Source organism: Chamaea fasciata, unplaced genomic scaffold (genome assembly GCF_029207755.1).
Source record: "Chamaea fasciata isolate MVZ Bird 193981 ecotype frontalis unplaced genomic scaffold, bChaFas1.0.hap1 SCAF_1, whole genome shotgun sequence".
Lineage (NCBI taxonomy): Eukaryota > Metazoa > Chordata > Aves > Passeriformes > Sylviidae > Chamaea > Chamaea fasciata.
Window position 1 is genome coordinate 4,581,470 of NW_027094086.1, and position 27,090 is coordinate 4,608,559.

The following is a 27,090-nucleotide window of genomic DNA, read 5'->3' on the forward strand; positions in this document are numbered from 1 at the left end:
ATTGTTTATTTGTGGTACTTTCTGGGTGGGGCTGAGACTCCCTAAGTTGATTTTTGGTCCTTTCTATTTGAAGAGGAGGCTCCCCAAGTGTTGCTGAGAATGGAGAGTTCCTCCTGGCAAAGCTCTGCTCACAGGTTGCGCTTTCCACGTTCTTTTTCCTTCTGCCAGGCTTCTCTGTGGGAGCACTTGGAACCCACTAGGCTTCAAGGCAATAATTAGTGACTCCCAAAGCTGACATGAAGGTGGTTGTTATATTAATAAATGCTGTGATTACAGATGTTAAATTGTTTGAAAGTAAAGAGTATTTTGACATTTTGCTTTGAAGAGATTTTGAGGGAAGAGGTGGCCTGTATGACTAGGAAGGATTGTCCCCTCACAGGTATAAAAAGGAAAAGTTACTCCTGTCCTGGAGTGGGAAGGTGAAAAGAATTTGACAAATCAGTTGCAGGAACTTCTTTTTACATTATTCAGAAAACCAAATCTTTTTAGGTAATTCCTAAGAAGATTTTGCAGCTTTTCACTTTTTCTCCATAGTAGAGACACTCCAGGTTTTCAGTTGGAACTAAATTTCAGTTTTGCACATTCTTTCTTCACTTTCTGCTTTTTATAGATCTTTTTCTTGTGTTTGTTTTCCTGACTAGAAAAAAACCCTTTTGTGTTGTGCCTCAGTGTTTTTGCATTTCCTGTTTACAGGTTGGAAAAAGTGGAAACATTCCAGCTGGTACCACAGTGGACACAAAAATCACCCACCCCTCAGAGTTTGACTTCTACCTGTGTAGTCATGCTGGGATTCAGGTAAGACATTTTGTGTGGCATGGTAACTTCTTAACTGTTAATGTTTGTACTAAAGCTATTTTATCTGATGGCTTTCTGTCAGATCTGAGGTTTTCAAGATGAAAGCACATTTCAGTATGATTATTTAATTTCAGAGGTGAAATTTTGAAAAACGCAGCCCTATCAAAAAAGGGGAAGGGATTAGTTTGATAGGGAGCAAGGAGGGAGGTTGTTTGCCTTTTGAAGGTAAAAATTAGCTGAAATGTGTAGAACTGCTGCCTGTGGCTTTTGAGGAAGCGTCCATTTCGCTGCAGTTCCCCTGCAGAGGTGGAAGTTGAGGAGATGTTTGGGAATGCTGATGAGCTGTGTGATCTGGCTCCAGGGGACAAGCAGACCTTCCCACTACCACGTGCTCTGGGACGACAATCGCTTCTCGTCGGACGAGCTGCAGATCCTCACCTACCAGCTGTGCCACACGTACGTGCGCTGCACGCGCTCCGTCTCCATCCCGGCACCGGCCTACTACGCACACCTGGTGGCCTTCAGAGCCAGGTACCATCTGGTGGATAAAGAACACGATAGGTGAGTTCAGAGTTTGGAATTTTTGCAGCATTGGAAAGGCAGTGGGCTTGTTAATTCTGGGATCGGTGATGTCCTCAGCAGTTCAAGGGTGGATTTGCTCTCATCACTGAATTATGCTGCTGAAACAAAGCAGAAGATGTTCCTGTACGTGCTGTTTTCTGTTTCAGAACCTCAGTGGTGCTTCAAGGGTAATTAATGTTTGACAGTTCTTTTCAGAAGAAACTAATTATACAGAAACATGTGCAAGGAGAGGCAGATTTAATAGGGTTTCTCTTCCCCCCCCAACCTGTTGGTTTTTGTTTTTCCCCCCCTCCCTTCTCTTTCAGTGCTGAAGGAAGCCACACTTCTGGCCAGAGCAATGGCAGAGATCACCAAGCACTTGCTAAGGCAGTCCAGGTGCACCAGGACACGCTGCGCACGATGTACTTTGCTTGACATGTTTTAATGTTCAGCGACTCCGGACAAGGCAGAGTTGGATTCACACCAGACCAGCTGCACTTAGACCAACAGATGCCCCACCCCAGGGACAGCCAGCAATGAGTGATGCATCTTTATTCCTTTCTTTCCCATTTGCAAGGAAGCCTTCCGTCCAGAATTTCAGACTTGATCACAAACTGCATTTGTGTACCAAACCCCGCTGTTGTCGGAAATGTGGTTTGCCAAAAAATCTCTGAGCTGCTTGGTATAAAACAGACCCAGGTTTTATAATTAAATCAAGAGCTGCAATCTCAGGGCTTAGGGAAGAAAAAAAAAACCAAACCAACAACCCAACCCACAAAATTCCCCGTTCAGTTTGCTGTTCACTGAGTTGCTTTTGATAATTTGACAAGATCTAATTCATACTGAGGTTTGATGAGCTAAAACGCTGTGAATCAGCTTTTAGTACAAAGGAAAGCAAAGCATTTTTTGAGTATTTATGAAGCCTTGATTATTCTAGATGCATTTACAAAATTTTTATTTTCAAAATAAGAGCGTGACAAAATTCTGGTTTCTAAATGTCTTATAAAGATTATTCTCAGATTATTCTCTGTGTGTCTAAGGGCAAATGTATTTTCTGAAGCTTGTTCTTGAATGTTTTTTATTGTGCTGCATTTTAAAATGTTTTTCATAGACTAAAGATGCATTTAAAAAAAGAAAAAAGAAAAGAAACCTGTACCTAAGCTTTTAATAGCTCCAGTTAGATTGGCAGAAGAAAATGTGCCATTTAAAAAAATTTGTAAAGATTTTTTTTAAATCATACTGACAGCTAACTAGGATTTGTCATACAGGACTGTGACACTTACTTTCCAAAGTCTCTAAAGAATACGGGTCTGTGGTGATAAATACAGTACAATCCTTTTTCACTGTTGTTTGAGTTAATGTAAATTTTATATATGTTTCACAGTATTAATGTGATAGACTAGATGTTGTTATTTATTTTTATTTACTAAGGAGTGCTCATTATACTTCTGTTAACATATCAAGAATGCTTTGAACTTAGAAAGTAAAATCCTTTTTGTGGGGACATTACTCTTCAAATGCAAAAAAGAAAAAATATGCAATCAACGTGATGAGAGGAGAGAGATGCAGCCAGTGTCTGTTGTAGCTTGGGATTTGCAGAAAGGCTTTTTCAACGTGCACACAACACAGCAGGTTTTACCTCTGCGGTTCAGACGCACACAAGACCAACATCCTACATTCATTCAAGCACAAACCAATTGTATTTTATTTATATGTTGAGTAGTGGTGAAGCAGGAGCTCTGCTAGAGGAGAGTGGCTCGCTGGAAGTTAGGCAGAAGTCAGAGAATCTATGCAGTAAAGATAAACATTAGGAAACTGAAGTTTACGTAGGGAGGGAGGTGAAACTCTCTTCATTATGCATAAGAACCGTAGGAAACATGAGAGTTTTGCCATTCTCTTAGGAGAAGCATTAATTAAAACTGATAATTATTAGACAGATGCTTCTGTTAGTTTGCACACTGGATTCATAAAAACCATAACACACATGTAAACCATTGCACTAATGACGATGCCATGAGCAGGTTTAGGAGAAAATGGAAAAAGCCCAGGAAAGCTGTTTATGCTGACTTGATCTTTGTTTTTCCATGGGATAACTGAAACAAGATGCTGAGAGGCAGGTTGGAAAACCTTCATTCTCTTCGACTGATGGATTTTGCTTTGTCTTTTCCCTTTTCTCCGAGCAGCTGCTCAGTCTCTGTTTGGACACTTTTACCTCTGGCCACTGGGATGGGCAAGTAGCTTTAACCCATGCAGAGCTCTGGGCCACAGAGCAGGTCAGCTGCAAGCAGCTGGTATTGGATAAGCTAGAAAATGCCCAACCTTTGCTGCATAAAGACCTCTAGGTACATACTTCCAGTTCAGATCTTCACCTTGTAGCAGTGCGTTGGTTGTCGGTGTTTTGTAGGTGGAATGTAGAACCTGTTAATGGAGTTACCATATTTGTACTATTCTAATTGGGTGATTAGCCTGCTGGCTCGGAGTGTCTTCTTGGTCATAGCTCTGTAAATTCAGATTTCTGTAAATTTGAAGCAAATCCTAGGTAGCATTGTCTGTCTTGCTGTGTGCCAGCGAGGTTGTACCTACCTCCCCTCAATTACCCCTAAGCTGCAAATCCTCCCCTTGGTGGGTGTGTTGCACTTCTCTGTGTTTCCTTCAGAGCTTTCCTATTTCAGTGAAGATATTCATTTGGCAGAGTTTTATATAAGAATTATTTTTATATGAATTCTTCTTATCAAATAGGATAAAGATCATCCATTTTAAGACATCATTTTAACTTATTTGCTGTCTGTTATGCAGAGACCTCTTGGATGTGAAATTCATCCCCCTCTTTCCGTGCAGATCTGGGACAATGAAACTGTACAGGTGGTCAGATGGGGTGAGGAGGGCAGGATGTGTCTTGACCTCAAATCTCATTTCTGAAGCAGCCTGGGATTGCACTGCATCCTGTTTAAGGTGTTTCCTTTGTGAGAAAAGGAGTTTTAGGCAGGCGCTTAATCTGAGAGTAGCTCTTGTTTGTGTGTCCTCTCGGAATGAGCAGAAATTCTGTGTAGCTTTCCTTCCCTCAGTATGAAGAACTTGGGATGTTTCTGTGCATTTCAGGACATTTTTACCTTTTACAGGTCTTTCTAAGCCTCTAATACTGCTAATTCTTTATGCCTTGTGTCTCCCTCCTTTTCCCTCCCACCAGTGGTGAATTAGTGAATAATTTAAAGCCTTTTTTAAAAAAAAATACTGATTAGCTATATACTCTTTGTGAAGTACAGCATACTGGCAGTCCAGCACCTCTCTTTCTGGGAATGTTTTTAATATAAATTACATATTCAAGAACATCTCCTATTCAAAAAAACTCACCACAAACACCTAAAATATTGGTATTATTTTTTATTCTGTACCTCCCACATGTCTGGTGTAGAACAGCAACATCTCAGGTCAACACAAAGCTCAAGAAGTCTCAGTCTCCCCCAGGTTGCTGGTGGAGGAGTGCCAGCTAAGGTCACTGCTCTGAGTCTCTGGGTCACTGTGCAGGTCAGGTCAGCAATAACCAAATTTGTGCCACCCTTGGCCACTTGGGCATTTTCCAGACTCTGCAAAGGAGTCCCACTGCACAGCCCCCCCAAAACAGCATCAGCAAGTGTGAAATTCCCCTCTTGGGAGGTGACAAGTACTATCAGAAGACACGAATTACTTAAAAGTTTGGCTTTTTTCCCTGATGTGCAAAATCTAATGCAATAAAGAGGTTTGCTTGGTGGTGGAAATTTCTGCTCCAGTGGCTGAACAGAGTACCGAGTCCACTCCATCTGTTCCAGCACCCAGGAAACAACTGAGCTGTTCCTTAGGAGCAAATGTCCTGTTGGGAAATGCTGGAAGGAGGTGGATTTGTGTCTGCCTTTATGTGGCATTTAAGACAGCCCTATGCAATTTAACACTTGTGTGTATGTATGCACTGATGTACAGAGTGAGATCACTTGTTTTATTAGAGCTCCTTATTTTGGCTTGATTTGCTTTAGAATATTTGACTTTGTGAGTTACAATCAATGATCTTCCATGTTCCAGAAGCTTTGGCACGGGAATTCCTTCGTTTCTTGATCTGTCAGGTAACAAATACCAATACCTTTGATCTCCATCCAGGCCCCCAGGCAGCGTTCCCCGATTGCAAAAGCAAAAAGGTTGTGAAAGTTTGGCTTTAATTCTGCCTCTCTCAACAACTCCTGCAGCCTTTGTCTGTTGTAACAGAGTCTTGTTCTTGTTGGATCATTTTTATAACGTAAGACAAGAGATTTTTCCTCAAGGATTTCAAATTAAAACTTCTGGAGAGTAGGTGTGAGGAGTTTAGGGTTTTTTTCTAAAAAGATTGAAGTTTCTAAGATGCTTCTAAGTTTTTCTTTCTGACTAAAGTTGTTTGTGTATGTGCCCAAAGGCTTTTGATTAAACAGCAGACTCAGTCAAATAAGCGTCTCTGGTGGCATAAATAACCCATAAGGGACTTTTTTTTTTTTTTTTTTTAAGACATCTTTTACACATTAACTAAAGGAATGTAAGAAGAGTTCTCAGTATTTTTAACACTTGAGACCAGTGTAATTAAACTCACTTGTTTTCCTATTTTTTAATACTCTTCTCCTGCCATAGCATCTCTCTTTGTGTGGCTTTCCCCATTCCTAATGCAGGGCGGTCCTTTGTTTTTTACTTTTATATTCCATTTGGTAACACGCTTCTTGATGCACACATGACCATCTTTCTTAAGGAAAACTTCAAGTAGAAGGTAATTGCACTGATTTTTGGGTTTGTCTAAACTCCCTTTTTACTGTAAGATTTTTTTTTTTTTGCATCTGCTGTAGCTGTTTGAAAATACTGTAAATAGTGCTCTGTACAGCAAATACTGAAATGCTGGGGTTACCATTCCTTGTTATATTTTCCAGAATACTGCCATGTTTTCCAGTGTTGAGACAGGAGCTTTGGTGTGAAATGCTGTTACACTTCGTGTGCATTATGGTATCAGTCCAACAAGGGCACAGTTGCTGTAGTACAGTGGAAATATTTAGGGTTTGCCTGAATTTGTAAAACATTTCATTCTCTCCTCTGTGCACATTTCTCCCAGACCACAGAGATGCAGATTTGCAGCTCTCACTGTGCTCATTGTCTGTGCGAGGTTCAAATGCCAGTTTGGTATCAGTTTGACTGATGGCATTGATGTAATATTTGGATTGTCAGCTGTAGCTCTCACAGGTTTTCCTTTCTTGCCTGATTCTTTTGTTGTGGAAGCAGAATCAGTGGACGTGGCAGAATTAGTGGAATTCCAGGGATTTGGGATCCAGTTACAATGTCTTGCTGTGGGATTTGGCAGTGCAGTGGATGTTTCAGTGCTCTGAGCTAAGGAATGGTGTCACCTCTGCCTGCTCATGGATGTCCCATCCATCAGCAATTGCCTTTTGCTTCCATGACCCTCTGGGACAGGACAGACCCCAACTTCAGCCCCATTGTCTGACATTAGGATGCAAACCAGCGAGTTCTGCCTTCTGTTTCTGAGGGTTAATGACTGGAAAGATGCATTTCTGAAAGGGTTTCATCCAGATGATATGGGAAGGGGGTTCTGTGTGTGCTTGGTGTGGCACAGAATCTGTTTAATCCCATTTCATGTTTCAGTTGCTTTGTCAGAGTCGTTTCTTTGAAGTGTTAATTTGAATGTAATTGCTTGGCCAAATCACTACAAAAGTGGGTTTTGTGAGAATCTTGAGTTACAAAGCAGGTGCAGTTCAAGGCTACCTCCTGTATTCCTTCATGGAAGAATTAACTGAAGTGAACCTCCCACTAAACAGCCAAAATGCTCCCAGAGGGACTGGGTTTGTTCTGGTCTGTTCCTCACTGGGAAGTGGCAGTGCCATACTGTGATCCTGGGTGGCTGCTCAGCCTTCTCTCTGTCTTCCAGAGACATCCCTGTGTATTGAGAGGGTACCATGATGCCTGGAGAGGCTGCCTAGAACAGGGGCCAGACAGTGTTAAAGGAATAAAGTAGGTATTTATTAAAAGGCTTTCAGAGGATACACCTTGGGCAGTACAAGGGCCTGGCCGAGGCAACACCCAGGATGGGCAATGGGTCACGAGTTTTCACACTTTTACAAGTTTTGATCCATTTACACATTGGGGTTAATTGTCCAATTACAGCTTCAGCTTATGAAGTCCCATCCTCCCAGACTGCTCTCCTCAATTTGCCGTTTGTACTTTTTGGGCCTGAAGCTGCAATGGCATTCTTGGTTCTGGGGCTGGAAAAGGGTTGTTTTGTCTAACCACACTGTGAGGAGAACTTGCTAACACTCTATATGAAGTTCAGAGTTATATACTAATGCAGTGCAGAATCTGAAAAATAAGAAAGTTAAGACTTAAGGCATCAACCAGACCTGGCAAGTGGCACATCTGGCACATCTGCCTCTGGTCAGAGTCACTCCATAGCAGCAGCTCCCTCTGTGACCTGTCCCTTCACTTGAGTTTCTATACTGTTGTTTTCCAAATGAAAAATGTTTCTGTACTTTACCTGTTGGCCAGAAAATATCAGGTTTTCTCTGCAAATGACATGAAGGTGCTTGAAATATATTTTGAGTCTGAGGCAAAAAATATGTATTGGATTATTTTTTTAATGTGTTTTTTAGGTAAGTTGACACGCGACTGTAAGAATGAAAATACTTTATTCTCTGCTCAGAAAATTATAAACTTTAAAATGTGGGGAAAAAAACCCAAATCAAAACACCAGAAACCAATCCCAAACTCGAGTATGTTCATCTTGGGATTATTTAGTGTCAATTCTGTGCAAAGCTTTGGTCAAAACTCAACCTTTGACGTAAGTGCACGTGGACTGAGGGTGCTTTAAGTGACCTGAAATGAAACTGTAGAAAACTCTGTTAATACATCAGATTTTGTTTACAGTTATTCCAAACAAGCTTCCTCATCTCAGAACAAACCACTCTGCTGACAGAAATACCTGTTGGAACACATTGTGCTGATGTGGTTTCATAGCAGTGTTAAAGTTGATTTTTATTTACAAGTAAACTGGGCTTTCTGCTGTGGATTTTTGGCTTATCAGTGTGAGTTTCCTGGGATTCTGTGCTCCCTGCAATTTCCTTCCCTTAATCTCTGGGTCTAGACACTGATGAAGCTCATCCATGGCAGGTGGATTGCTGCTGTCCTGACTTTCTGGAACCCAGATTTTGCAACTGACTGAATAAGCCATTATAAATCAACTCATTAATAACTGCGGTAAAATCCTGTCAGTTTTGTTCAGTTCTCAGTCATGATTTAACAAAGCCCCCCCAGAAGTGTGAAGTGCAAGGTAAACAGCTGCTTTGGAGAAGATGTTTCACTACATTGTGCGCTGCAGATCGTGGACACTATTGCTGGCAGGGCTTGCACTGTGCAGAGATGCTGAACAGCTGTGTCATTGATGAAAGCAGAGTTTTGTGTTTTCCAGACAAGGCAGACCCAGGATCATCAGGAAGTTTAAGGAGTTCTGTGCTGTATGCTGCTCATGCCCTTGAGAAGAGAAACACCCCAACCCTTGGGGAAATGAGAGAGGAAGTGAGGGGAGACATTTCCTTGCAAAATTTCCAATTTAAGCACTTGCTAAGGTGACAGTTTAATTCTTAGTTTTCCTTCTGGCTTCCCGGCAAGTGCCCCTCAGAGATCCTCCACCCTGCACCCATCTGCTGGCCCCATCCCAAATGGGGAAGGTTGGCAGGGAGCTCCCCAAGTGGATTTGTGGTGGCAGGGAACTCTGACTTGGCTGGGGCCAGGACAGGGGCAGGGGCGCTGCTGGGTCTGGAGGGATGGGAGGTTGGCAGGAGTTCATTGTGGGAGCTGTGCATGTGGCAGCACTACAGACCCACAGCACCAGATGCAGCCTGTGGCTGCTCCTTCCTCCCACCTAGATATCCCCCAAAAAAGCGATTCCTTTGGATTTGTCCATGTGCTGCCTCAGCAGATCCATCATAAACCTGCCTGTGGCTGCTCTTCCCCCAGCCAACCTCCCTGTGTGGTTTGAGGAGCCTTGGGTTGCATGGCAGTTCTGTATCAAAGGGAATAATCCTTTCCACAGGGTTCTCAGGAATGCACAGGTTTTAGCTCTATTTTTTCCCCATATTTTGGATGTGCTGTTGAACCACAGACTTTAATTTTGGGGTTTTTTTCCTCCCTTCTTAAAGCACAACTAAACCACCTGCTGGAACAGCTGCTCTCTGCTCATCAGCAGGGTTTGCAGATGCTGTCTGACCTGGGAGCAAGGCTGGGAGTTGTCTCCAAAATATAAATTTAGACTTTTCTGGTCATTTTATGGTTTTTGTTTTTTGGAGTGTGCTTGGCAAGCATGAATGGTGAACAGGTCAGCAGGCAAGCTTGGGAGTCTCTAATCCCTGGCTAGTGCTGTTTGTGTTTGCTTTATTAGGTTAGATTTCCTGTCAGGAAAAAAAAAAAAATCATGTGGACCCTTTTCTGTATTTATCAGTTTTTCCTGGTTTTGAAGCCGTGAATAGAGAAAGCTTCACCCGTGCCAGTTTTTGTGAAATTGCACATTTTTGCCTGACATGTACTTGACTCAAAGCAGATCCTGTCTGGGCTTTATGGGCACCCCAAAAACCTCAGCTGCTGTGCGTTGGATCAGATCTCTCATGTACCTACATGACATGCAGTGAATTGTGTTTCTAGATTTCACCAAAGTTAGTTCTGCATCAGCTGTGAGGTGCTCAAACCTCACTGTTTTATAGCACTGTTTCTGTGCTATTAAAAACCAAGGATTTGACCCAAATTTTGCCATTCCTGATATATTTTCTCATGAAACCTAGTGACTGAGCCCTTCAATTGCTCATCTCATTTACAAATGACAACTTGGTAATTGCATTTTAAAGAAAATAACAGGAAAAAAACCCCACCTAAACAAACCATCAAAAAGCATTAAGGAGTAAGCTTTAGATTTATCTTGGAAAATCAAATTTTCAGTGAGGTGCAATGAGGAATTACAGCTGGCAAAGTTCTGTGCTGTCCTGAAGAGTGTTACCACTTCCTTTCTGTAATTTGTTGGTAAAGCTTAGTAGATTTGCTAGGTCTGTGTGTGTGGCAGGACAGGGGACAGTGCCTGGGTTGTCTAAAAGATACAAAGGCAGTATTTGGCTGGAAGTAACAAGCACAATTTCCCTGGCTTTTCCAGTGTTTTATTAGTTGTACAATCACAAAGATTTCAGCATTTAGGGCAGTTGATAAGTAAAGATCCAGCCCCAGATTTCTGTGCAGCAGAGTGGTTGACTTGATCTTGGGAGGGCGAAATGGAAAACAGAATGTATTGATTAAATCTATTTTTTTTTGCTTTAATTTTGGTACATTGCAAAATTAACTGACTTTATCTGTTAAGGTTTTATTAATCTTTCATTTTAATAGTTTCAAATTTTTTAAAAAATTATTTTTTATAAAATAACTGAAAAAAAAAAAAACCAAAAATCAATCCAGAAGCTTCATAATGTAAATGTTCCCTCTAATCAAAATGACCATTTAAAGTTTGTCTTGTTTTTTTGGTCTTTTTTTGAGGAAAAAAGTTATGATGTTAAGGTTGTTCCAAGTGGTACTAAATGTGTGTTGAGTAGTTTTGTGTGTGTGTTGCATCTCTGTGGTTCTCGTGCTTGCAGTATTGAAATGATTAGTGCTGGCTGCGTGAGAGTAGCACTTGTAATGCAAAGCCTGGCCCAGAATTACCCTCGGCTGTCTCTGAAGGGCATCCCTGGCACTGTGGGGTTTCCAGTGGACGTTGGAGGCATCACTTGGCAGTGCTGGGAGGTCACAGGGGGTGGAATGAATCCATCGCTTCTCTCGCTGCCGTAGGTGAGCACTTGTGCGATGCTGTGTGGCCACGCCACTTTAAGCTAAGCCTTAACTAAATGATAAATGTGTCAGATTCCTCTCTCAGAGTATGCAAAAATACTGTTTAATGACAGGAGGGTGTTCCTGTAGAGCTTCTGTGTTATTAAAGGCAGTCTCCTGACCTGAGAAATAAGGGACACCTGTAGCTGTCTGTACTGTGATGCCTCTTTGGGCGCTGGCTGCTGCGGGCTCTTGGGGATTCCTCTGACAGCTGACCCCAAACAGGCTTTCCCAAATCCCAGCTTTTTGTTGTCCTTGTTGTCAAACATATTCTCCTCCCTCCCCCTGCCAGCAAATCACTGCCTGAAGGAGGATTGTGATTTAACACTTCAAATTTTACATCCCAAAAAAAGCCATTCTTGAATTCCGTGCTTGCTTCGGGTAGGTGCCGTCGCTTCCACTTCTTATGACTGACATAGGATCCTTAAAACATTTTAAATAGAGGCCAAAAAAAAAAAAAAAAAGAAAAAAAGTGTTGGGGACCCAGCTTGCTTTTATTTTATTTTTTTTTCCAATTTGGATCTACCTCATGTAACCAGTTGGGTGCTAATTACTCAAATTGTCAAGGAGATTTGGCAAAGGTGACCAAACCGACCCCATCCACAGCCCAAACGCTAGGGTTTCTTGTTCCGAGACAACAATCTTGGATTTGAGTTCTATTCTTTGTGCCTTTCTGTTTTTTTTCCCCAGTGTACAACAATCAAAACTCATCTTCCTGTTAGAAAACAGAAAATGAGTTTTTAACCGCGCCACAAAAAACAGAATTTGAAAATATTTTTCGGTCTAGCAAGTTGTAAATTAAAGTATCACAGCTGACCTAGGCAAAGAGAAATACCCAATAAAGAAGGTTTTGGAAATGTTTAATCCTGACCCCAGATCTCTGTGTCTCTGTATATGCACATAGCACACGACTTTCTGTGTGTATGTGTATATATATAAATATAAAAGGAAGGGATACATGTGTAAGGGTGAGGGAATAAAACATCTTTGACCTTTCCACAGTTTTGTATGTAACAGTTTACAACTATGTGTTTTTTCTACTATGTGAACCTTTTTTACTGAAGAAGAATTCCTTTTCAGAAAGCTTTAAGTTGTGATACGCTATCATTTTTTGAAGTTTAAAAAATTTTTTAAAAAATCCACTTTTTACCAGTACCTACTACAGAGGGGGAATCTTTGCTGTAAAATTGTATTTAGTTTAAATATGAAAAGAAAAAAAAAATCTGTAAATGGGATTGTAAAAGTGCTGACATTCCATCATGGCAGGACTTCCAAGCTGTTTCCTAAGGCTTTCTGTTGCAGAGAGACTCAAACAAAAGGAAAATGCCTCTGTTCAGTGTTTTTATAAAACTGCTCCATCAGGTCTAGACTTAAGCTATATTTTCTAAAGCCTAATCATCCTTTAATATGCTGCAGATAAATGATCAGCATGGTTGCACTTTCTCAGTAATAATGTTTGCCCTGCAATTGGCTCATGATAAGGACTTCAGTTTTTTAACGAAACCAATCGTACTTTGGGCAGAAGGTAATATTTATATAGGTACCTCAAGAGAAAAAAAAAAAGAGCCTGAATATGCTGCATTTTGTTTCTTTAACATTTTTCATGTAGCATTCGTTTGCTTTTCTGGTTTTTTAGGAGATGACTTAGCTACCTGTTTGCTTTGGGGGACCCCGGTAGTGTTTTAGGCCGTTGTTTTCTCTGGATCTCGCAGAATGTAGTATCCTGCCTTGGGAATCGTGCGGGAGTTTGGGATGGGATGTGCCCTGCAGTGTGCACACACGGGGAGGGGGACCATGGAAATTCGCTTTATAGACTTCAGGAAAAGGAGGAAAAGGATACTATATTCCTAAAACAGACAATACATGTTCCTAATTCTTAATTATGGTTTGTTGGAGCTCGTTCTGCTTTCTTGACTCTTTTCTCAAATACAAGTGTGGAAACGGGCAGTTAGTGGGGGCACACAGTGACCAAACTTGCCCCATTGGGGGTGTTTTGGGGGTGATTCCCCAAATCCATGGGTAAGAGCAGTGCCCCACATTGGAGCAGGACCCTCCTGTTCTCTGCCTGCTCCCCTACTGCAGATCCACCCTCTATCTTTCATTTCCGAGTCAATGAAAATCTAAAAATGTGCAGAGATGGGGAATTTTTGTTGATAACTGTTGAAGGAAGCTTCAAAGGCTGTGAAATTGAGCATTTATTGTCATGTTTTTAAGCTTAGGTGGGTCCTTTTCCAAGTTTGTTTTACAGCTTGCAAGGTAAAATAGTTTGCACTACTTTTGCAATAAAGTCATGAAAAACCTAACAGGTTCTGTTCTGGTTTCTTACTGTATATATACAACTAATACTAAAGATTTAGCATAGTGTTTTTCACCTCAAAACATAAGACTTGTAACAAGCTCAGAATGCTGTAATTCCTGACAAAATAATGATGTGAATGATATTTTATAAAGTTATTTTGTATGGTGTCGATTTTGTTTTGCCTCATAGTATGTCAATAAAATAAAATTCCTCATCTTTACAAGATACTGTTTGATGTCTTTTCATTTAATATTTGGCCATTTTCTGCAGTTACTGTGAGACTGCCAAAATCTCTGGTCCATTGCCCTCCCTTGCATTTCTCCCCTTGTTTGTGTTTGGATGTTTCCCTGTGCTCCCACCCGCTCTGTGCCCAGCCAGAGACAATCCATGCTGCTTTAACTGCTTACAAGTTGTAATCCGGGAATTGGTTTTGGAACATGATTTTTTAATTTTTCTTTCTGAGTGAATCCCTACAGTGATCAGTTTTTAAATGAAGAAAACGTAGCACCTGGTGGTGACTATGAAGCATCCAACAGAACTGCAAGGATGCCAAGGAGCTTCTTCTGGGAGGCCAACCCTGCAAACCCAGATTGGTTTTACTCAACAACATGAAATGCTGTCAGAGCGGTCTCCTCCCTTTATTTTTTCCCTTGTTTTTTGAAACGCCACTTTGAATTGGATGAGGTTTTGCTCTGTGTCAGGCTCTTGGGGAAAACAAATAACCCTTCACTGGCTTGATGGCAACAAGCTTTGGCAGATGCAGGGCCTTGGAGAGGGCTGTGGCAAATTTTGGCAGCTCTGAAGTCCCCATCGAGGATTCTGGATGAATGAATCCAGAAGGGTGTGCACATTCTTCTGTGCTAGGAATTCACAGAGTATGTTCATCATCCCACAGGAAGCTTCTAAGAGGGATGAAATGTGGTGATTTATACTTTGTAACCACAGTTGTTATTTTGGCAAGTTTAGGAAGCTTCATATCCTTTGAGCAGCATTGATGGCAGAAGTGGGGAAGGGTCTCACAAACTGGTGGTGTAGGGGGAAAAAGATAAAAACATGTTTATAATAATTATTCCTGGAAAGTGTCCCCTGGCCTGTATTCCACCGCCTAAAATCCCACAGCACCTTAAACAGGTCAAGATACTTGGTCACCTTTGAGGAAGTTCCTGTTAAATGATGCAGTTTGGACAGAGGGAGAAAATAGGATTAAAAAGCTCAAGGGTTGAGGTACAATGAAGTCACTGAGCAGTTGCTGTCATGGGCAAAACAGATGTGACCAGAAGGAAAATTATATAATTTACTGACAAATTAAGTGGAATTAGATGGTGTGAAACTAAGTCAAAAATGAAAACATCTTCCACCCCTTTCCCAGTCCCTTTTTCCTCTTTCCCTCCTGCCTCCTCTCCCCAGGGTGCGGGGATGGGGCTGGGGCTGTGGTCAGACCCCTGCCAGGGCTGTTTGAGGCTTTTTCCCCTCTTTGGTTGTGACCCATCCACGGTTCAGGTATTTGCTTGTTGCCCTCATCCCTATTTCTGCTAGAGAATCGCTGTGCAGTTTTGTGCTGGTGGATCTTTTTTTCTTTCCCAAGAAACTGGCAGCCCCCTCCTCACAAACAGCATTCCACACTCAGTTTCCCACACATCTCCATGCACTTTTAATAATATTAAAAAAAAAAAAAAGAAGGCACGAACCAGCTCTTGGAACAATGCTTTAGTTCTGCCTTCACCCACTTGGCAATTTCCCCAGGGATCCAGCTCCACTCAGCACTCACTGCAGCATTCCTGGTAGAACAGAATTTTCATTTCTGGCAACTTCAGCGAAATTTTTTACAGCACAGCATCCTCCGATCTGTTAAAACAGCAGGAGCATTTCTGGTGTGGCTCAGTAGCTCTGCCAGCCCCTGGTCCTACCTGCCTAAGCTCCATTTGGCTTTCTTAGAATATGGAATATGCTGGATTGCGGATAGGCTGGAGCTCCCTGCTGTGTTTTAAGAGAAGTTGAGTGTGGCTGTGCCTTCAACCCAAGAGAAGCTGTTCAGCTCTTCAGTTCTGGTAACTCTTTACCATGCCCTCCAAGTTAGGGTGTTGCTTGACACAAATTCCTGGCTGATTTGCTGCCCAGCTTTTTTTGGAGTGGGAGCTTCTTATTACCTGTGAACATTCCTGTGCTTACCTGGGGCATTTTTCACCCCTGGAGACAGATCTCGGCCACTTCTCTCTCTCAGACTGATCATGGCACTCTGCAAACATTGTCACACTGACTGAAACTGGAAAGAACTACAGGAAGTTTCTGCATCCATTGGTCAGTTTTCATACAAAACGTTTATTTTAAAAAGTTACATGTAAAGTTCTACACAGGACGGTTGCCTATCTGTAGTAAAAAAAAAAAAAAAAGAAAAACAAACCAAAACCAAATGTCACTCACATGGTAAAGGAGCTGCTCATTCTCAAGAACCCACAATTAACAGACTTCAATGCGCATTTTGGCAAGAGAAACTGCAGAAGTGGAGTTCATTCAAGAAAAGGGTTCTAGATGCACATATTTACATAATTTTCTACCCCATTTACCACCACAGCTGCAGAACCACATCAGCTCTCGGGATGGATCTCCTCCTCTCCCATTTGGGTGCCCACATGGCTGTTTTTACAGACTTTTTAAATGGACTTGGTCCACTTTGGGAGCTTTTGAACTGAAAGCTGCTTGTAAGAAATTTTAAATTTGGGTAATGATTGTCTGACAAAGTAATTTCAAATCATCTGGCCAAGCTCTGCTGTCAGGTTTGCACTGTCTCTTCCTACCCCTGCCGTGTTTCTGAGGGAAGAATTCCATTCTCCAACGAGTATACAGTTCAATTTCTAAACTTCTCAAAGCAAAAGCAGATGGCTCAGTGTATAAATATATCCAGCATCTGGATTCTCAGTCACAAAAATAACATCCTTTATACAACAGAAAATGATCAACTATGAAACAATTCTCCATTGGCCTTAAGATCCAACACTGTCACCAACAGCTTTGTCTTCATCCTCTTCCTCCTCACCCTCATCATTGTCTTCCCTCACTTCTCCATCTCGCTTCTCTTTTTCAAGCATTTTTAGGTATTTGCTAGCTAGGATCTTCTTTGGCAAGATATCTGAAAGGCAGAATTATTGTTCTTATAGTCAGTTTGAATACTTGTATTGCCTCATTAACAGTGTTGCATCTAAACCACTAATGAAATTAAGTCAAATAGAAATATTAATATTTTTAACAAACCTTAGGTGAATAACCAGGTAAGTCAGCCTGACGCACACACAGCTGTAAGAGTACGAGGGAGTTACCCACTTATGGTATAAGTAACCAAAGATAAAGACTCTATTTCATGACTGATCACTGGCAACTTCTACTGTCTGCTGATGTAAATTATTTGATGTAAAAACAGAGTGCTCAACTGCCATAGATCCAACAAGCCATTAATATAAAATCCAAATATCAGTAAAAATGTGTGTCTGTGCATATGTATTTAAAAGCATAGAGGGATCATTTTTCTCGAAACATACAGGTTTCTATGTGTCATTTTTGGTCCACATAACTTCTTTCACAGGCTGAAAGCTTTCAGATGGAACTGCTGGACTTTAAGAAATGCTTAAGGCAATATCCTGAGAACTGTATACAGTGTAACTGCATCATTTACAGGCAGCAGAAAAATCCCCATTCACAAAAAAATGTTTTTAGGCAGGTAGTTTGTGAGTTCCAGTTGAATGCTAAGCAGGAAATCAGTGACCAGTAGAAGAACTGGCTCCTCACAAAACAGAGCACCAAGAGCAAGGTTTCATTTTCCAAAGCAGAAAATAGCCTTGTGTTATCAATACCTGCAAGGAACTGAAAGGTCTCACACTCTTCTGCTGTATGAGACAGGTCAGTGTAAGTCAGAGCGTTCTTCTCCTTCCCTCTCCCGTGTTTGTAGGAGTACGTAGCCAAATACTGAACAAAAAGCTCCTAGAAATTAAAACAAAACTGAGTCATCAGACTAAGAATTCACACATACCGTTGATCCCTGTCTAAAGGCAGAAGCACCCTATTTAACTGCGCACACACTGGGCACTCAGTGCAGACACTCGGTAAATTTCAGTACCTGAAGGGAGTCTACAGGAAAGATGGAGAGAGACTATTTACAAGCGCATGTCGTGACAGGACAAGGGGGAATGGCTTCCAATTGAGAGAAAGTAGGTTTAGATCAGATATCAGGAAGAATTTTTTCCCTGTGAGGGTGGTGAGGCACTAGCACAGGTTGCCCAGGGAAGCTGCGGCTGCCCCATCTCTGGAAGTGTCCAAGGCCAGGTTGGACGGGGCTTGGAGCAACCTGGGGTACTAGAAGGTGTCCCTGTCCATGGCAGGTTTGCAAACAGATGCTCTTTAAGGTTCCTTCCACCACAAACCATTCTATGACTCTAGGCTCGGGGCAGCTTTAAGGTCAGCTCAGTCTCGGGATGCGGACAGAGAAGGGAAGCGGGAGGCCGGCCCGGGGCCGCGGGATCACTCCGAAGGCAGAGGCCCCTCAGCCGGGGAAGGGGAGGCGCGGGGGTCCGAGCGCAGGGCAGGGCGAGCCGGTACCGTGGCCTTGGCGGTGAGGAACAGCGCGTCCTGGTTGATGCTGGAGACCTCCGGGGAGCTCTTCATGATGACGCGGATCCGCGACAGGGGCAGCGACACCAGACGGTTCTCGGTGCCGCTCAGCCGCGCCGCCGCCATCTCAGCCCGTCCCCGCGGCAGCGCGGGCACGGCCCGCCGGGAGCTGTAGGCGGCGGCTGCCGGGACTACAGCTCCCTACAGCACCGGGAACGGCCTCCTGCCGGGACTACAGCTCCCTACAGCACCGGGAACGGCCTCCTGCCCGGGACTACAGCTCCCTACAGCACCGGGAACGGCCTCCTGCCCGGGACTACAGCTCCCTACAGCACCGGGAACGGCCTCCTGCCCGGGACTACAGCTCCCTACAGCACCGGGAACCGCCTCCCGCCGGGACTACAGCTCCCTACAGCACCGGGAACGGCCTCCTGCCGGGACTACAGCTCCCTACAGCACCGGGAACCGCCTCCTGCCGGGACTACAGCTCCCTACAGCACCGGGAACGGCCTCCTGCCGGGACTACAGCTCCCTACAGCACCGGGAACGGCCTCCTGCCCGGGACTACAGCTCCCTACAGCACCGGGAACGGCCTCCTGCCCGGGACTACAGCTCCCTACAGCACCGGGAACGGCCTCCTGCCCGGGACTACAGCTCCCTACAGCACCGGGAACCGCCTCCCGCCGGGACTACAGCTCCCTACAGCACCGGGAACGGCCTCCTGCCGGGACTACAGCTCCCTACAGCTCCCTACAGCACCGGGAACCGCCTCCCGCCGGGACTACAGCTCCCTACAGCACCGGGAACCGCCGCCTGCCGGGACTACAGCTCCCTACAGCTCCCTACAATGCAGGGCCGCGCACAGGGACGCCCCCGCTGCCAAGCAGCACCCCCGGCCCGGCTGGCTCTCTCCTCCCCGCCGCGGGCGGGCAGCGGGCCCGGCGGAACCCGGGCACGCTGAGGCTCCGGAGGCTCCGGCTGCCAGTCCCTTCATAGAATCACAGAATCAAATAGGCTGGAAAAGATCTCTGCGATCATGGAGTCCAAACTGATCGATCACCAGGTGGCTGTAGAGTGAAAAGGTCACACCCCTGAGCCTCCTTTTCTCCAGGCTGAACACCTCCGGCTCCCTCAGCTGCTCCTCATCAGACTTGTGCTTCAACCCCTTCACCAGCTCTGTGTCCCATCTCTGGACATGATCCAGCACCTCAATGTCCTTCCTAAACTGATGGGCCTAGAACTGGACACAGCACTCGAAGTGTGGCCTCCCCAGTGTCCAGCACAGGGGGACAATCACAGCCCTGGTCCTGCTGGCCATGCTTGCTGACACAGAAGGCCGGGATGCCACCGGCCTTCTTGCCCACCTGGGCACACCCCAGCTCACGTTCAGCCGCTGTCAACCAGAACTTCCAGGTCCTTTTCCACCCGGTCATTTTGTGCTGAGCAGCTTTCCAGTCACTCTTCCCACCTGGGTGGATTCCTGCTGCCCCAGCACAGGTGGGAGCAGCCTTGCGCCTTCCCCTTCCTCCCCTCTCATCATGGCTCCTCAGCCCCAGGCTGGCACGGGACTGTGGGGAGCTTGTTTTTAATGGCAACTGGGCATCTCCTGTGTGTATCCCAATTACAGGCCACTGCCTACAGAATTTTAAACCCAAACCGTAATTACAGGCTGCTCAACACCTCTGCAGCTGTAGTACGGTACAATGTAGAATGTGTCTGGTCATCCCGACAGTTGTCAGAGCTGTGGGGGAGGTGTGGAGGGCACATGTAAACTATGAAGTGATGATGGGGCTGCATCTTCATTATTAACACATTTCCCACGTTTACGCTGGGAGCCTGCTGTGTAGGAACGTCCTTGTGGATGGGGTTTTACTTCTGGGAGTGTCGGCTCCAGAAGTTTGCCTTTGTCTGTTTTGGTAAGAGCTGCAGGGCAAGTGAGCGCTTCCTGAAGTGATGACACATCCTTTGCATCAATTCATTAATGGCTTCAATTTAAAAGTTTCCAGTATGCTTTACAAACAACATGCCTGATGGTTTGTATTGGTAATAAATCTGCTAAGGCCACTAAATTACCTCTGCTTAATATGAGAGAGAAGAGCAGGAGCTTTTCCAGAATACACAATATTTCATAAGGAATTTAGGAATGTACCCATGAAGAATCATTAAATGGAAAACACAGGGAGTTTATTGACTGAATTTTACTATCTTTTACAGAATTTGCCCAGTACATAAGGACAAAGCTACAGATGATGCTCATTTATTAATAAAATATAGCACCGTAAGCAGTTGGAAGCACCTTGGTACAAGGAATTTTATCATATAATGTGTGGTACAACACATTATGTGATAAAGTTCCAAAACTACTGTATTTGGGGACATCATTTATAGTTAGCTGTTGCAGATAATCTGTATTTCCTAGGCTATTGAATTCTCTTGAGATTACATTTTATGTGAGGCCATTGTGTGTATGTTATATCTGAAAGAAAGCACAAATATCCTGGGATGCTGCATGGATGTCTGGAAGGATCGATTTCTTTCTTGATCCTTAGCGTCTTGTGACATCTTGTGGAGACAGCTGACATTACTCCAGCGCTGAATTTCTTATAACTACTACTGGAGTCTTTCTTATTTTCAATATACAAACAAACCCTCATCAAACTACCAGGATTTCTGAGGGTATTGAGCTTGGTGGTGGGAAGGCACAGGTGAAGGACCCTCTGAGCTCCTCTCAGCCCCGCTGCCAGCTGAGAGCTTGGCCCGGTGTAGTTGCCTCTCTCAGTCACTGTCTCCCAGCAAAGGGATAAAGGGAGCAGGAGCTGCCCCTGGTAGGAGAAGGGAGTGTTAGGAAAATTAATCTACAAACGCCAGAGGTTTATGTCCAAAAAGGCGACAGAGGAGTCCTTTTACTTTATTTGAACAAAGGGAGAGGCCATGGGGCATTTCCCCTGGGGTATCTCAAATTTTTGGAGGACGCAGCTTCCTATTTATCCGTATTTCCCGGCCACATTTCCCTCTCTCTTTCCCCATTGGCTGAGGTACTTGAGAGGTACAGACTTCCCCGAGTGCCTAATACCTAAGATTCCATTTTAATGTATAACCCCCCCCGCCGCCTTATAATTTTTAATTCTTATGCAATTTATGTTTTTTTTGCATTGTTTCTTTCAATATCCAATTTCGTTTATCAGCAAACCTACAGTTTGTTTGTAAAGGCAAATATCTTCTTTTCCATTCATCAATCAGTGGAGTCCTTCCCATTGTTTCTTTTATCTCTCAGTGCTGGTTTTATCTACCAGCAGACCCACTGCTTGTTTGTAAAGACAAATCTGTCATTCCTCTCAGGAGGCCGTGAGTGACCGGACTGAGCACATTCCATTCTTCTCTGGCCCTAAGGCTGTGTTGGTGTTGGGGTTGGTCAGCCTCTGCCTCAGACTCTGAGTCCAGCTTGTGTTGCCATCTCTCCAGGTCCTTTCCCTCTGGGAAATGTGCATTTTTTGGAAGATAACTGAAGGTCAAGGCTAAAGCTTGTTCAGTTCCTTTTATGCTGTTGTTTTTCCTCAAGTCTCCCAAACTGGGGAAACCTGAGGAGAGCAGAGAGACATGCCTGGACCCCACAGCTTGTGCCATAGTGGCTGAGGAGACCTGAAAAGAGGTTGTGGCCAGGTCACAACCTGCTCACTTCTTCTTCCAAGTAACAAGTGACAGTACAAGAGGAAATGGCCTAAAGTTGTGCCAGGGGAGGTTTAGATTGGTTATTAGGAAAAAATTCTCCACCAAAAGGGTTGTCAAGCATTGGAACCGTCTGCCTAGGGAAGTGGTTGAGTCACCATCCCATGAGGGATATAAAAGACATGTAGACGGGACTCTTAGGGACATGGTTCAGTGGTGGCCTTGGCAGTACTAGGTTGGATGTGATGATATTAAGGGTCTTTTTTAACAACATAAATGATTCTATGATTCTACCTAAATGCAATTGTTCATCCAAATTTTTCAAACACTGTGAGTTCTATTGAAGTTATTTTGTTGGAGTGCCACTACTTTAAGTCATGACATTGCCCCTTATGAAAGGCATATAAGGTATTCCTGAACCCTTCTCCAGGTTGAGCAACCCAAACTTTCTCATGCTGTCTCACAGGAGGGACACTTCAGCCTTCTGACAATTTCCATGGCTTCCTCTGTACCTGCTCCAAGTTTTTCTTGTGCTGGGGATTCCCAACCTGAATGAAGCACTGCAGGTGAGGTCTCACCAGAGTGGAGCAGAGGGGCAGAATCCCTCCCTCACCTGCTGCCCACACTGTGGGATCAACCCAGGACACGTTTGGATTTCTGGATGCAAGTGCACACATGGCCAGCTGACATTTCTCATCCACCAGCAGCCCAGAGTCCTTCTTGGCAGGGCTGCTCTCAATCCACTTATTCCCCAACCTGTGTTGATACTGGGGGTTGGTCATCCAGGAGCAGCATCTTGCACTTGGCCTCACTGAACATCATTAAGGTTCCCACGCCCTCCACCAGAAATTCACCTGAACTCTCATACAAAGCTCATACTTCCAGAGTTTTTGTACTTCCAGAGTTTTCAAGATTTTGGCATTTAAGCTACATGACTGAGAAATCCTCTCAGAGGAAGATCTCTCTCTTCTCCAGGAGGATCAGGGAGAATTGCTCTCTACAAGTACCTCAAAGGAGCTTGCAGTGAGCTGGGACCAGCCTCTCTTGCTGTGCCAATGGTGTGAGGACCAGAGGAAACGGACTTAAGCTGAGACAGGGGAGTTGCAAATTAGGTATTAGAAAAAAAAATATTTTTCATTGTTCAAGTGGTCAGGCATTGGAATACACTGCCCAGGGCGGTGGTGGAATCACCATCCCTGCAAGGGTTGAAGAGGCATGTGAGTCTGGTGGTGTGGTTTAGGGGTTACAGTGGCAGTGCTGAGTTGACAGTTGGACTGGATGGTTCTATGACACCAGACCAGTTTCGGGATTTGGGAATGCCACAAAGGCTCACTTCCTTCTAAGGGCTAGAGCCCTTTAAATTTTCATACGCGGTCGGCTGAAATTCACCATCCAGGTGAATCAGTCATTCATCCTCTCATTTTAACGCGTTCCTCTTGGGGGATTGTCTCGTGTTAGGCAGAGGCTTCCAGTCCCCGCGGACGCCCCGGGAGCGGCACCGCGGACCACGGCGGAGAATCCCCCGCTTCCCTCACGACTCTCCCGCCATGGCCCGCCGCGCATGCGCGGCGGAGCGGCCATTGCCGTCAGTTCCGGCGGGAGAGGGGCGGCTCCTGTCCCGGCTGTGAGTGCCGCGTCCCTGCTTCCCGCCCGGCAGCCTCGTCCCCTTGTCCCGGCTGTGAGTGCCGCGTCCCCGCTTACCGCCCGGCAGCCTCGTCCCCTTGTCCCGGTTGTGAGTGCTGCGTCCCCGCTTACCGCCCGGCAGCCTCGTCCCCTTGTCCCGGCTGTGAGTGCCGCGTCCCCGCTTACCGCCCGGCAGCCTCGTCCCCTTGTCCCGGCTGTGAGTGCCGCTTCCCCGCTTACCGCCCGGCAGCCGGGTACCCCCGTCCTAGCGCGGTTCCTATCCCGGCTGTGAGTTCCCCCTCCCCGGTTAGCGCCCGCCCCCGCTGCCCAAAGACCGGCTCCTTCCCGGGCTGTCAGTGCCTCTTCCCCGGTTACCACCCGGCAGCCGCTCTCCCCAGAGCAGCTCCCCCGCGCCTTTCGCTGCTCCTGACGGGGCTCAGAGGGCTGTACGCCTCTGCTGCGCTTGGCTCTTCTGCAGTTTATTCGTTTTCCCTGCTAAAGTTGGCCGGCCCAAAGCGGCAGATGCCCAGGGACAGGGAAAGCAAGGAGCTCCCACCCGCTGCGGCCTCTGCCGGGGGAAGTGTCAGGACGATGCTGCTCCGCTGGGAATGAGGCAGCTCCGCCAGAAATGGGGCTGATCCCTGGGAACAGCGTTGCACCCTTGGGAATGGCGCTGCTCCCTGGGAATGGGGCTGCTGGGCAGAGCCCGGGCAGTGCGGCGGGAGAAGGGAAAGTGTTCACATCCGTACTTCTGCCGTTTCCTCAAGGCAGCCGCTTCTCTGTCACCTGTGTCCCTGTGGGCTCGGAACTCGTATTGCTTGTAAAATCAATAGTGTCAAGTCTGGGCTGCGTGTCAAAGCTGGTCTGTGTTTGTTTTGTTTTGTCCGCGTGTTCGTTTTCATGGAGGTTTGGGTTTTTTGTGGTTTTTTTTGTTTGGTTGTTTTTTTTTTTTTTTTGGTGATGGTATTTACGGTTCAGGGCTTTGGAGCTGAAATTCACAAAAGGATCCGTAGGGTCCAGGATGTCTCAGACATGAAAAGACTCAGGGATGTGCATCTTCATTCAAGACTTAGCTGCAGTGCAGTAATCGATTTTAGAGAGGTCAGGAGAAAAGGGATTCTAAATACTTCAATGTAAAAGCAGAAAACATTGCCTGGTCCTTACCTATGTGTGTTCTGAGAAGGCAAGACTTTGCTTTTCCTCAAAAATATTTGTTCTGGTCCTGATTCTCCTCTGCTGGCCATGTGCGAGCACTGACAGATGTGTAAAGTTTGGTGATCCCCATTTGGTGCCTGTTTACATCTCGCCCCACACAATTTTATCTATTTCCCCAAGAAAATGGGGCTGAAGAGCCTGAGTCTGACAGGCTCTCCTGAGCTGGTGTTTCTGCCCAGTGGCTGTGGTAGAGACTTGTGTTAGCTGGCTTGTGTAGTTGCACAGGAATTTCCACTTGGAAAACCCTTATTTACAGATTTTTTGTTTGATAGGTGACTAAAAGTACTCCTTGTGCACAGTGTAACATCAGTAGGCTGTATGGTTGAAGATGTAGTAAAATAATGAAGCAAATAGTGGCATTGTAGCACATATATTCAGGATGCAGAATTGTTTAGCATCGAAGCCCTGGTTTGATTCAGCAACACTGTGTACTTCTGAATGTTAAAAAATAATACGCATTTTTCTTTCACTAGCCTGCAGTTGATGCAAAATGAGTGTTCCTGACTACATGCAGTGTGCTGAGGATCATCAAACCCTCCTGGTCGTGGTTCAGCCCATTGGCATTGTACCTGAAGAGAGCTTTTTCAGAATCTACAAGCGGATTTCAGCCGTGAGCCAAGTTAATGTGCGCGACTCGCAGCGAGTGCTCTACATCCGATACAGGCACCATTATCCCCCAGAGAACAACGAGTGGGGGGATTTTCAGACACACCGCAAAGTCGTGGGGCTGATCACTATCACCGAGTGCTCTTCAGCAAAGGAATGGCCTCAGACTTTCGAAAAATTCCATCTGCAGAAGGAAATGTATGGCTCTACTCTCTATGATTCCCGGTTGTTTGTCTTTGGGCTTCAAGGAGAGATTGCGGAGCAGCCCCGCACGGATGTGGCGTTTTACCCCAGTTATGATGAGTGTGAAACTGTGGAGAAGAGAATAGAAGATTTCATCGAGTCCCTCTTCATAGTGCTGGAGTCCAAGCGTCTTGACAGAGCCACTGATAAGTCTGGAGACAAGATCCCCCTCCTCTGTGTTCCTTTTGAGAAGAAGGATTTTGTAGGTCTGGACACCGATAGTAGGTAAGCAGCTACTTTTGTCAGCTCACAGATCTTAAAGAAACACATCTGTGGCACTTGCCAGCCTTTAGGATAAGCCTGTTAGAAAGGACAAGGTGAGCCTTGTTCCAACAGAGGCTGGGCCCTGGTCCTTCTGTGTCTGCTTGCTGTAGTTTTAAGAGAATTTAATGTGTAGTCTCACTGTATTTGCTGTTCTGAGTTTGTTTTTATATATACATGTAATTGATGAAGCTCATCAAACAGCAGGAAGAAGTCACAGGAGTGGTTTGACAGATGCTGCTGTAATGAGACTTTTTGCTGGAAAACTTCCAGTGTTTTTTAGATATACAGTATTAATGAAAAAATTCAGTTAGCATCAATGAAACTATTTTTATATAATGTTGAGTAGTACATGACTAATCCTTCTTACTGTATTTCTTCCCCTTAAACCTCTGTCTACTTTTTCATTCCATGAGACAATGACTATTTATTTTGATGATGAAGTCCAGCATCTTTCCCTGTCCTTCTTTGTTTTATGTAATTATTTGTTACCGCTTTTTAACTGTCTTGTTTTGCTACCTGTTTGTTTTTTTGTATGTTCGAGTTTTCTCTCCCCATTTTCCCTTCCTCCTCATTTGCATACTCCTCTGTCAGATTTGAGTGTTTCATAGTTCCTGTGCAAGGGACAAGTAATTCTGGCTTGATAGCTACAGGCAGGTGCAAAATGTGTTTGACTCTGCTGTTTGCAGTCAAATCCAGGGGATGGATGCAACCACCTTTTGTCCTGGCAAAGACAGAGGTGGGGAAGCCCTAGCAAAGCTCAGGCTGTGTGTGGAAATAGTAGTGTTCATATCTGTGTTGTACTGTAGAGATGCCAGCAGAGGTTATTAGTGTGTGTGAAAGCTCAGAGGTGTCCAGGCAGTTTTGTGAAGCTTTTGGATTACATTAATCAGTTCTGCCTGCAGAGTTAGTCCTGGCCTTGGAAACAGGAAAAAAGCATTCCAGGTTTCTAATTAGTTTGACACCTTTTGTTAAATTATCTGGGGTTGCTTGAAGGGGCTTCAGTACCCTGCTCCTCTTTGGTGAGCACTTGAACTGGCTCTGACTTGTTGATCCCTGGTTTGTCCCTGCACTATTATTCAGTTATCAATATGAATTACTATGGTACTGCTTTTTGTACATGGGTGGTAAAGTTGTGTAGACTGGACAAGCCTTTTTACAATCTTTTCCTTACTTACTCAGTTTGAATTAAATTTGGCTGAATGTAATCAAAACTCCCTGTTCCAGATAGGTAGAAAATGACAGCTGTTAGCCAAGAATCTCAAAATCAGAATGAGTTCTGCTGTTCAGTTCTGTCTTCTAGAAAATTGTAATTTGGAAATGGGTTTCTTAGA

The 27,090-nt window shown here is 44.7% G+C and overlaps 3 protein-coding genes across 4 annotated transcripts in view; 2 read left to right on the forward strand and 1 right to left on the reverse strand.

The window, feature by feature from the left end:
• The window catches only part of AGO2 (argonaute RISC catalytic component 2), a 57,094-nt gene extending 43,336 nt beyond the window's left edge, over positions 1-13,758 (forward strand). The window contains exons 17-19 of the mRNA XM_066175493.1: positions 694-795; positions 1,157-1,356; positions 1,683-13,758. Coding sequence (XP_066031590.1) covers positions 694-795; positions 1,157-1,356; positions 1,683-1,791 — 411 coding nt within the window. The 3' untranslated portion in view covers positions 1,792-13,758. The remainder of the gene's footprint in view (positions 1-693; positions 796-1,156; positions 1,357-1,682) is intronic.
• Positions 13,759-15,842: 2,084 nt separating this feature from the next.
• Positions 15,843-18,435, reverse strand: CHRAC1 (chromatin accessibility complex subunit 1). Its single transcript, XM_066175505.1, has 3 exons — positions 18,131-18,435; positions 17,389-17,515; positions 15,843-16,670 (listed from the first exon to the last, which is right to left on the reverse strand). Exons 1-3 carry the CDS (start codon positions 18,266-18,268, stop codon positions 16,525-16,527), a joined length of 411 nt encoding a protein of 136 aa, XP_066031602.1. The 5' UTR covers positions 18,269-18,435; the 3' UTR covers positions 15,843-16,524.
• A 5,161-nt stretch (positions 18,436-23,596) lies between these two features.
• The window catches only part of TRAPPC9 (trafficking protein particle complex subunit 9), a 443,221-nt gene continuing 439,727 nt past the window's right edge, over positions 23,597-27,090 (forward strand). Inside the window, exons 1-2 of one of the 2 annotated variants that reach the window (XM_066175518.1) lie at positions 23,597-23,648; positions 25,120-25,720. In XM_066175518.1, coding sequence (XP_066031615.1) covers positions 25,137-25,720 — 584 coding nt within the window. In that variant the 5' untranslated portion in view covers positions 23,597-23,648; positions 25,120-25,136. Of the gene's footprint in view, positions 23,649-25,085; positions 25,721-27,090 lie in introns of those variants that run through there. The other variant, XM_066175527.1, reaches the window with a different exon arrangement.

Coding starts and splice junctions, on each gene's coding strand:
- CHRAC1 (XM_066175505.1), bottom strand. CDS start 18,268: ATGGCGGCGGCGCGGCTGAGCGGCACCGAGAACCGTCTGGTGTCGCTG. Junction 17,516..18,130: donor TCCTCACCGCCAAGGCCACG/GTACCGGCTCGC, acceptor TTTAATTTCTAG/GAGCTTTTTGTTCAGTATTT. Junction 16,671..17,388: donor GACCTTTCAGTTCCTTGCAG/GTATTGATAACA, acceptor TCTGCCTTTCAG/ATATCTTGCCAAAGAAGATC.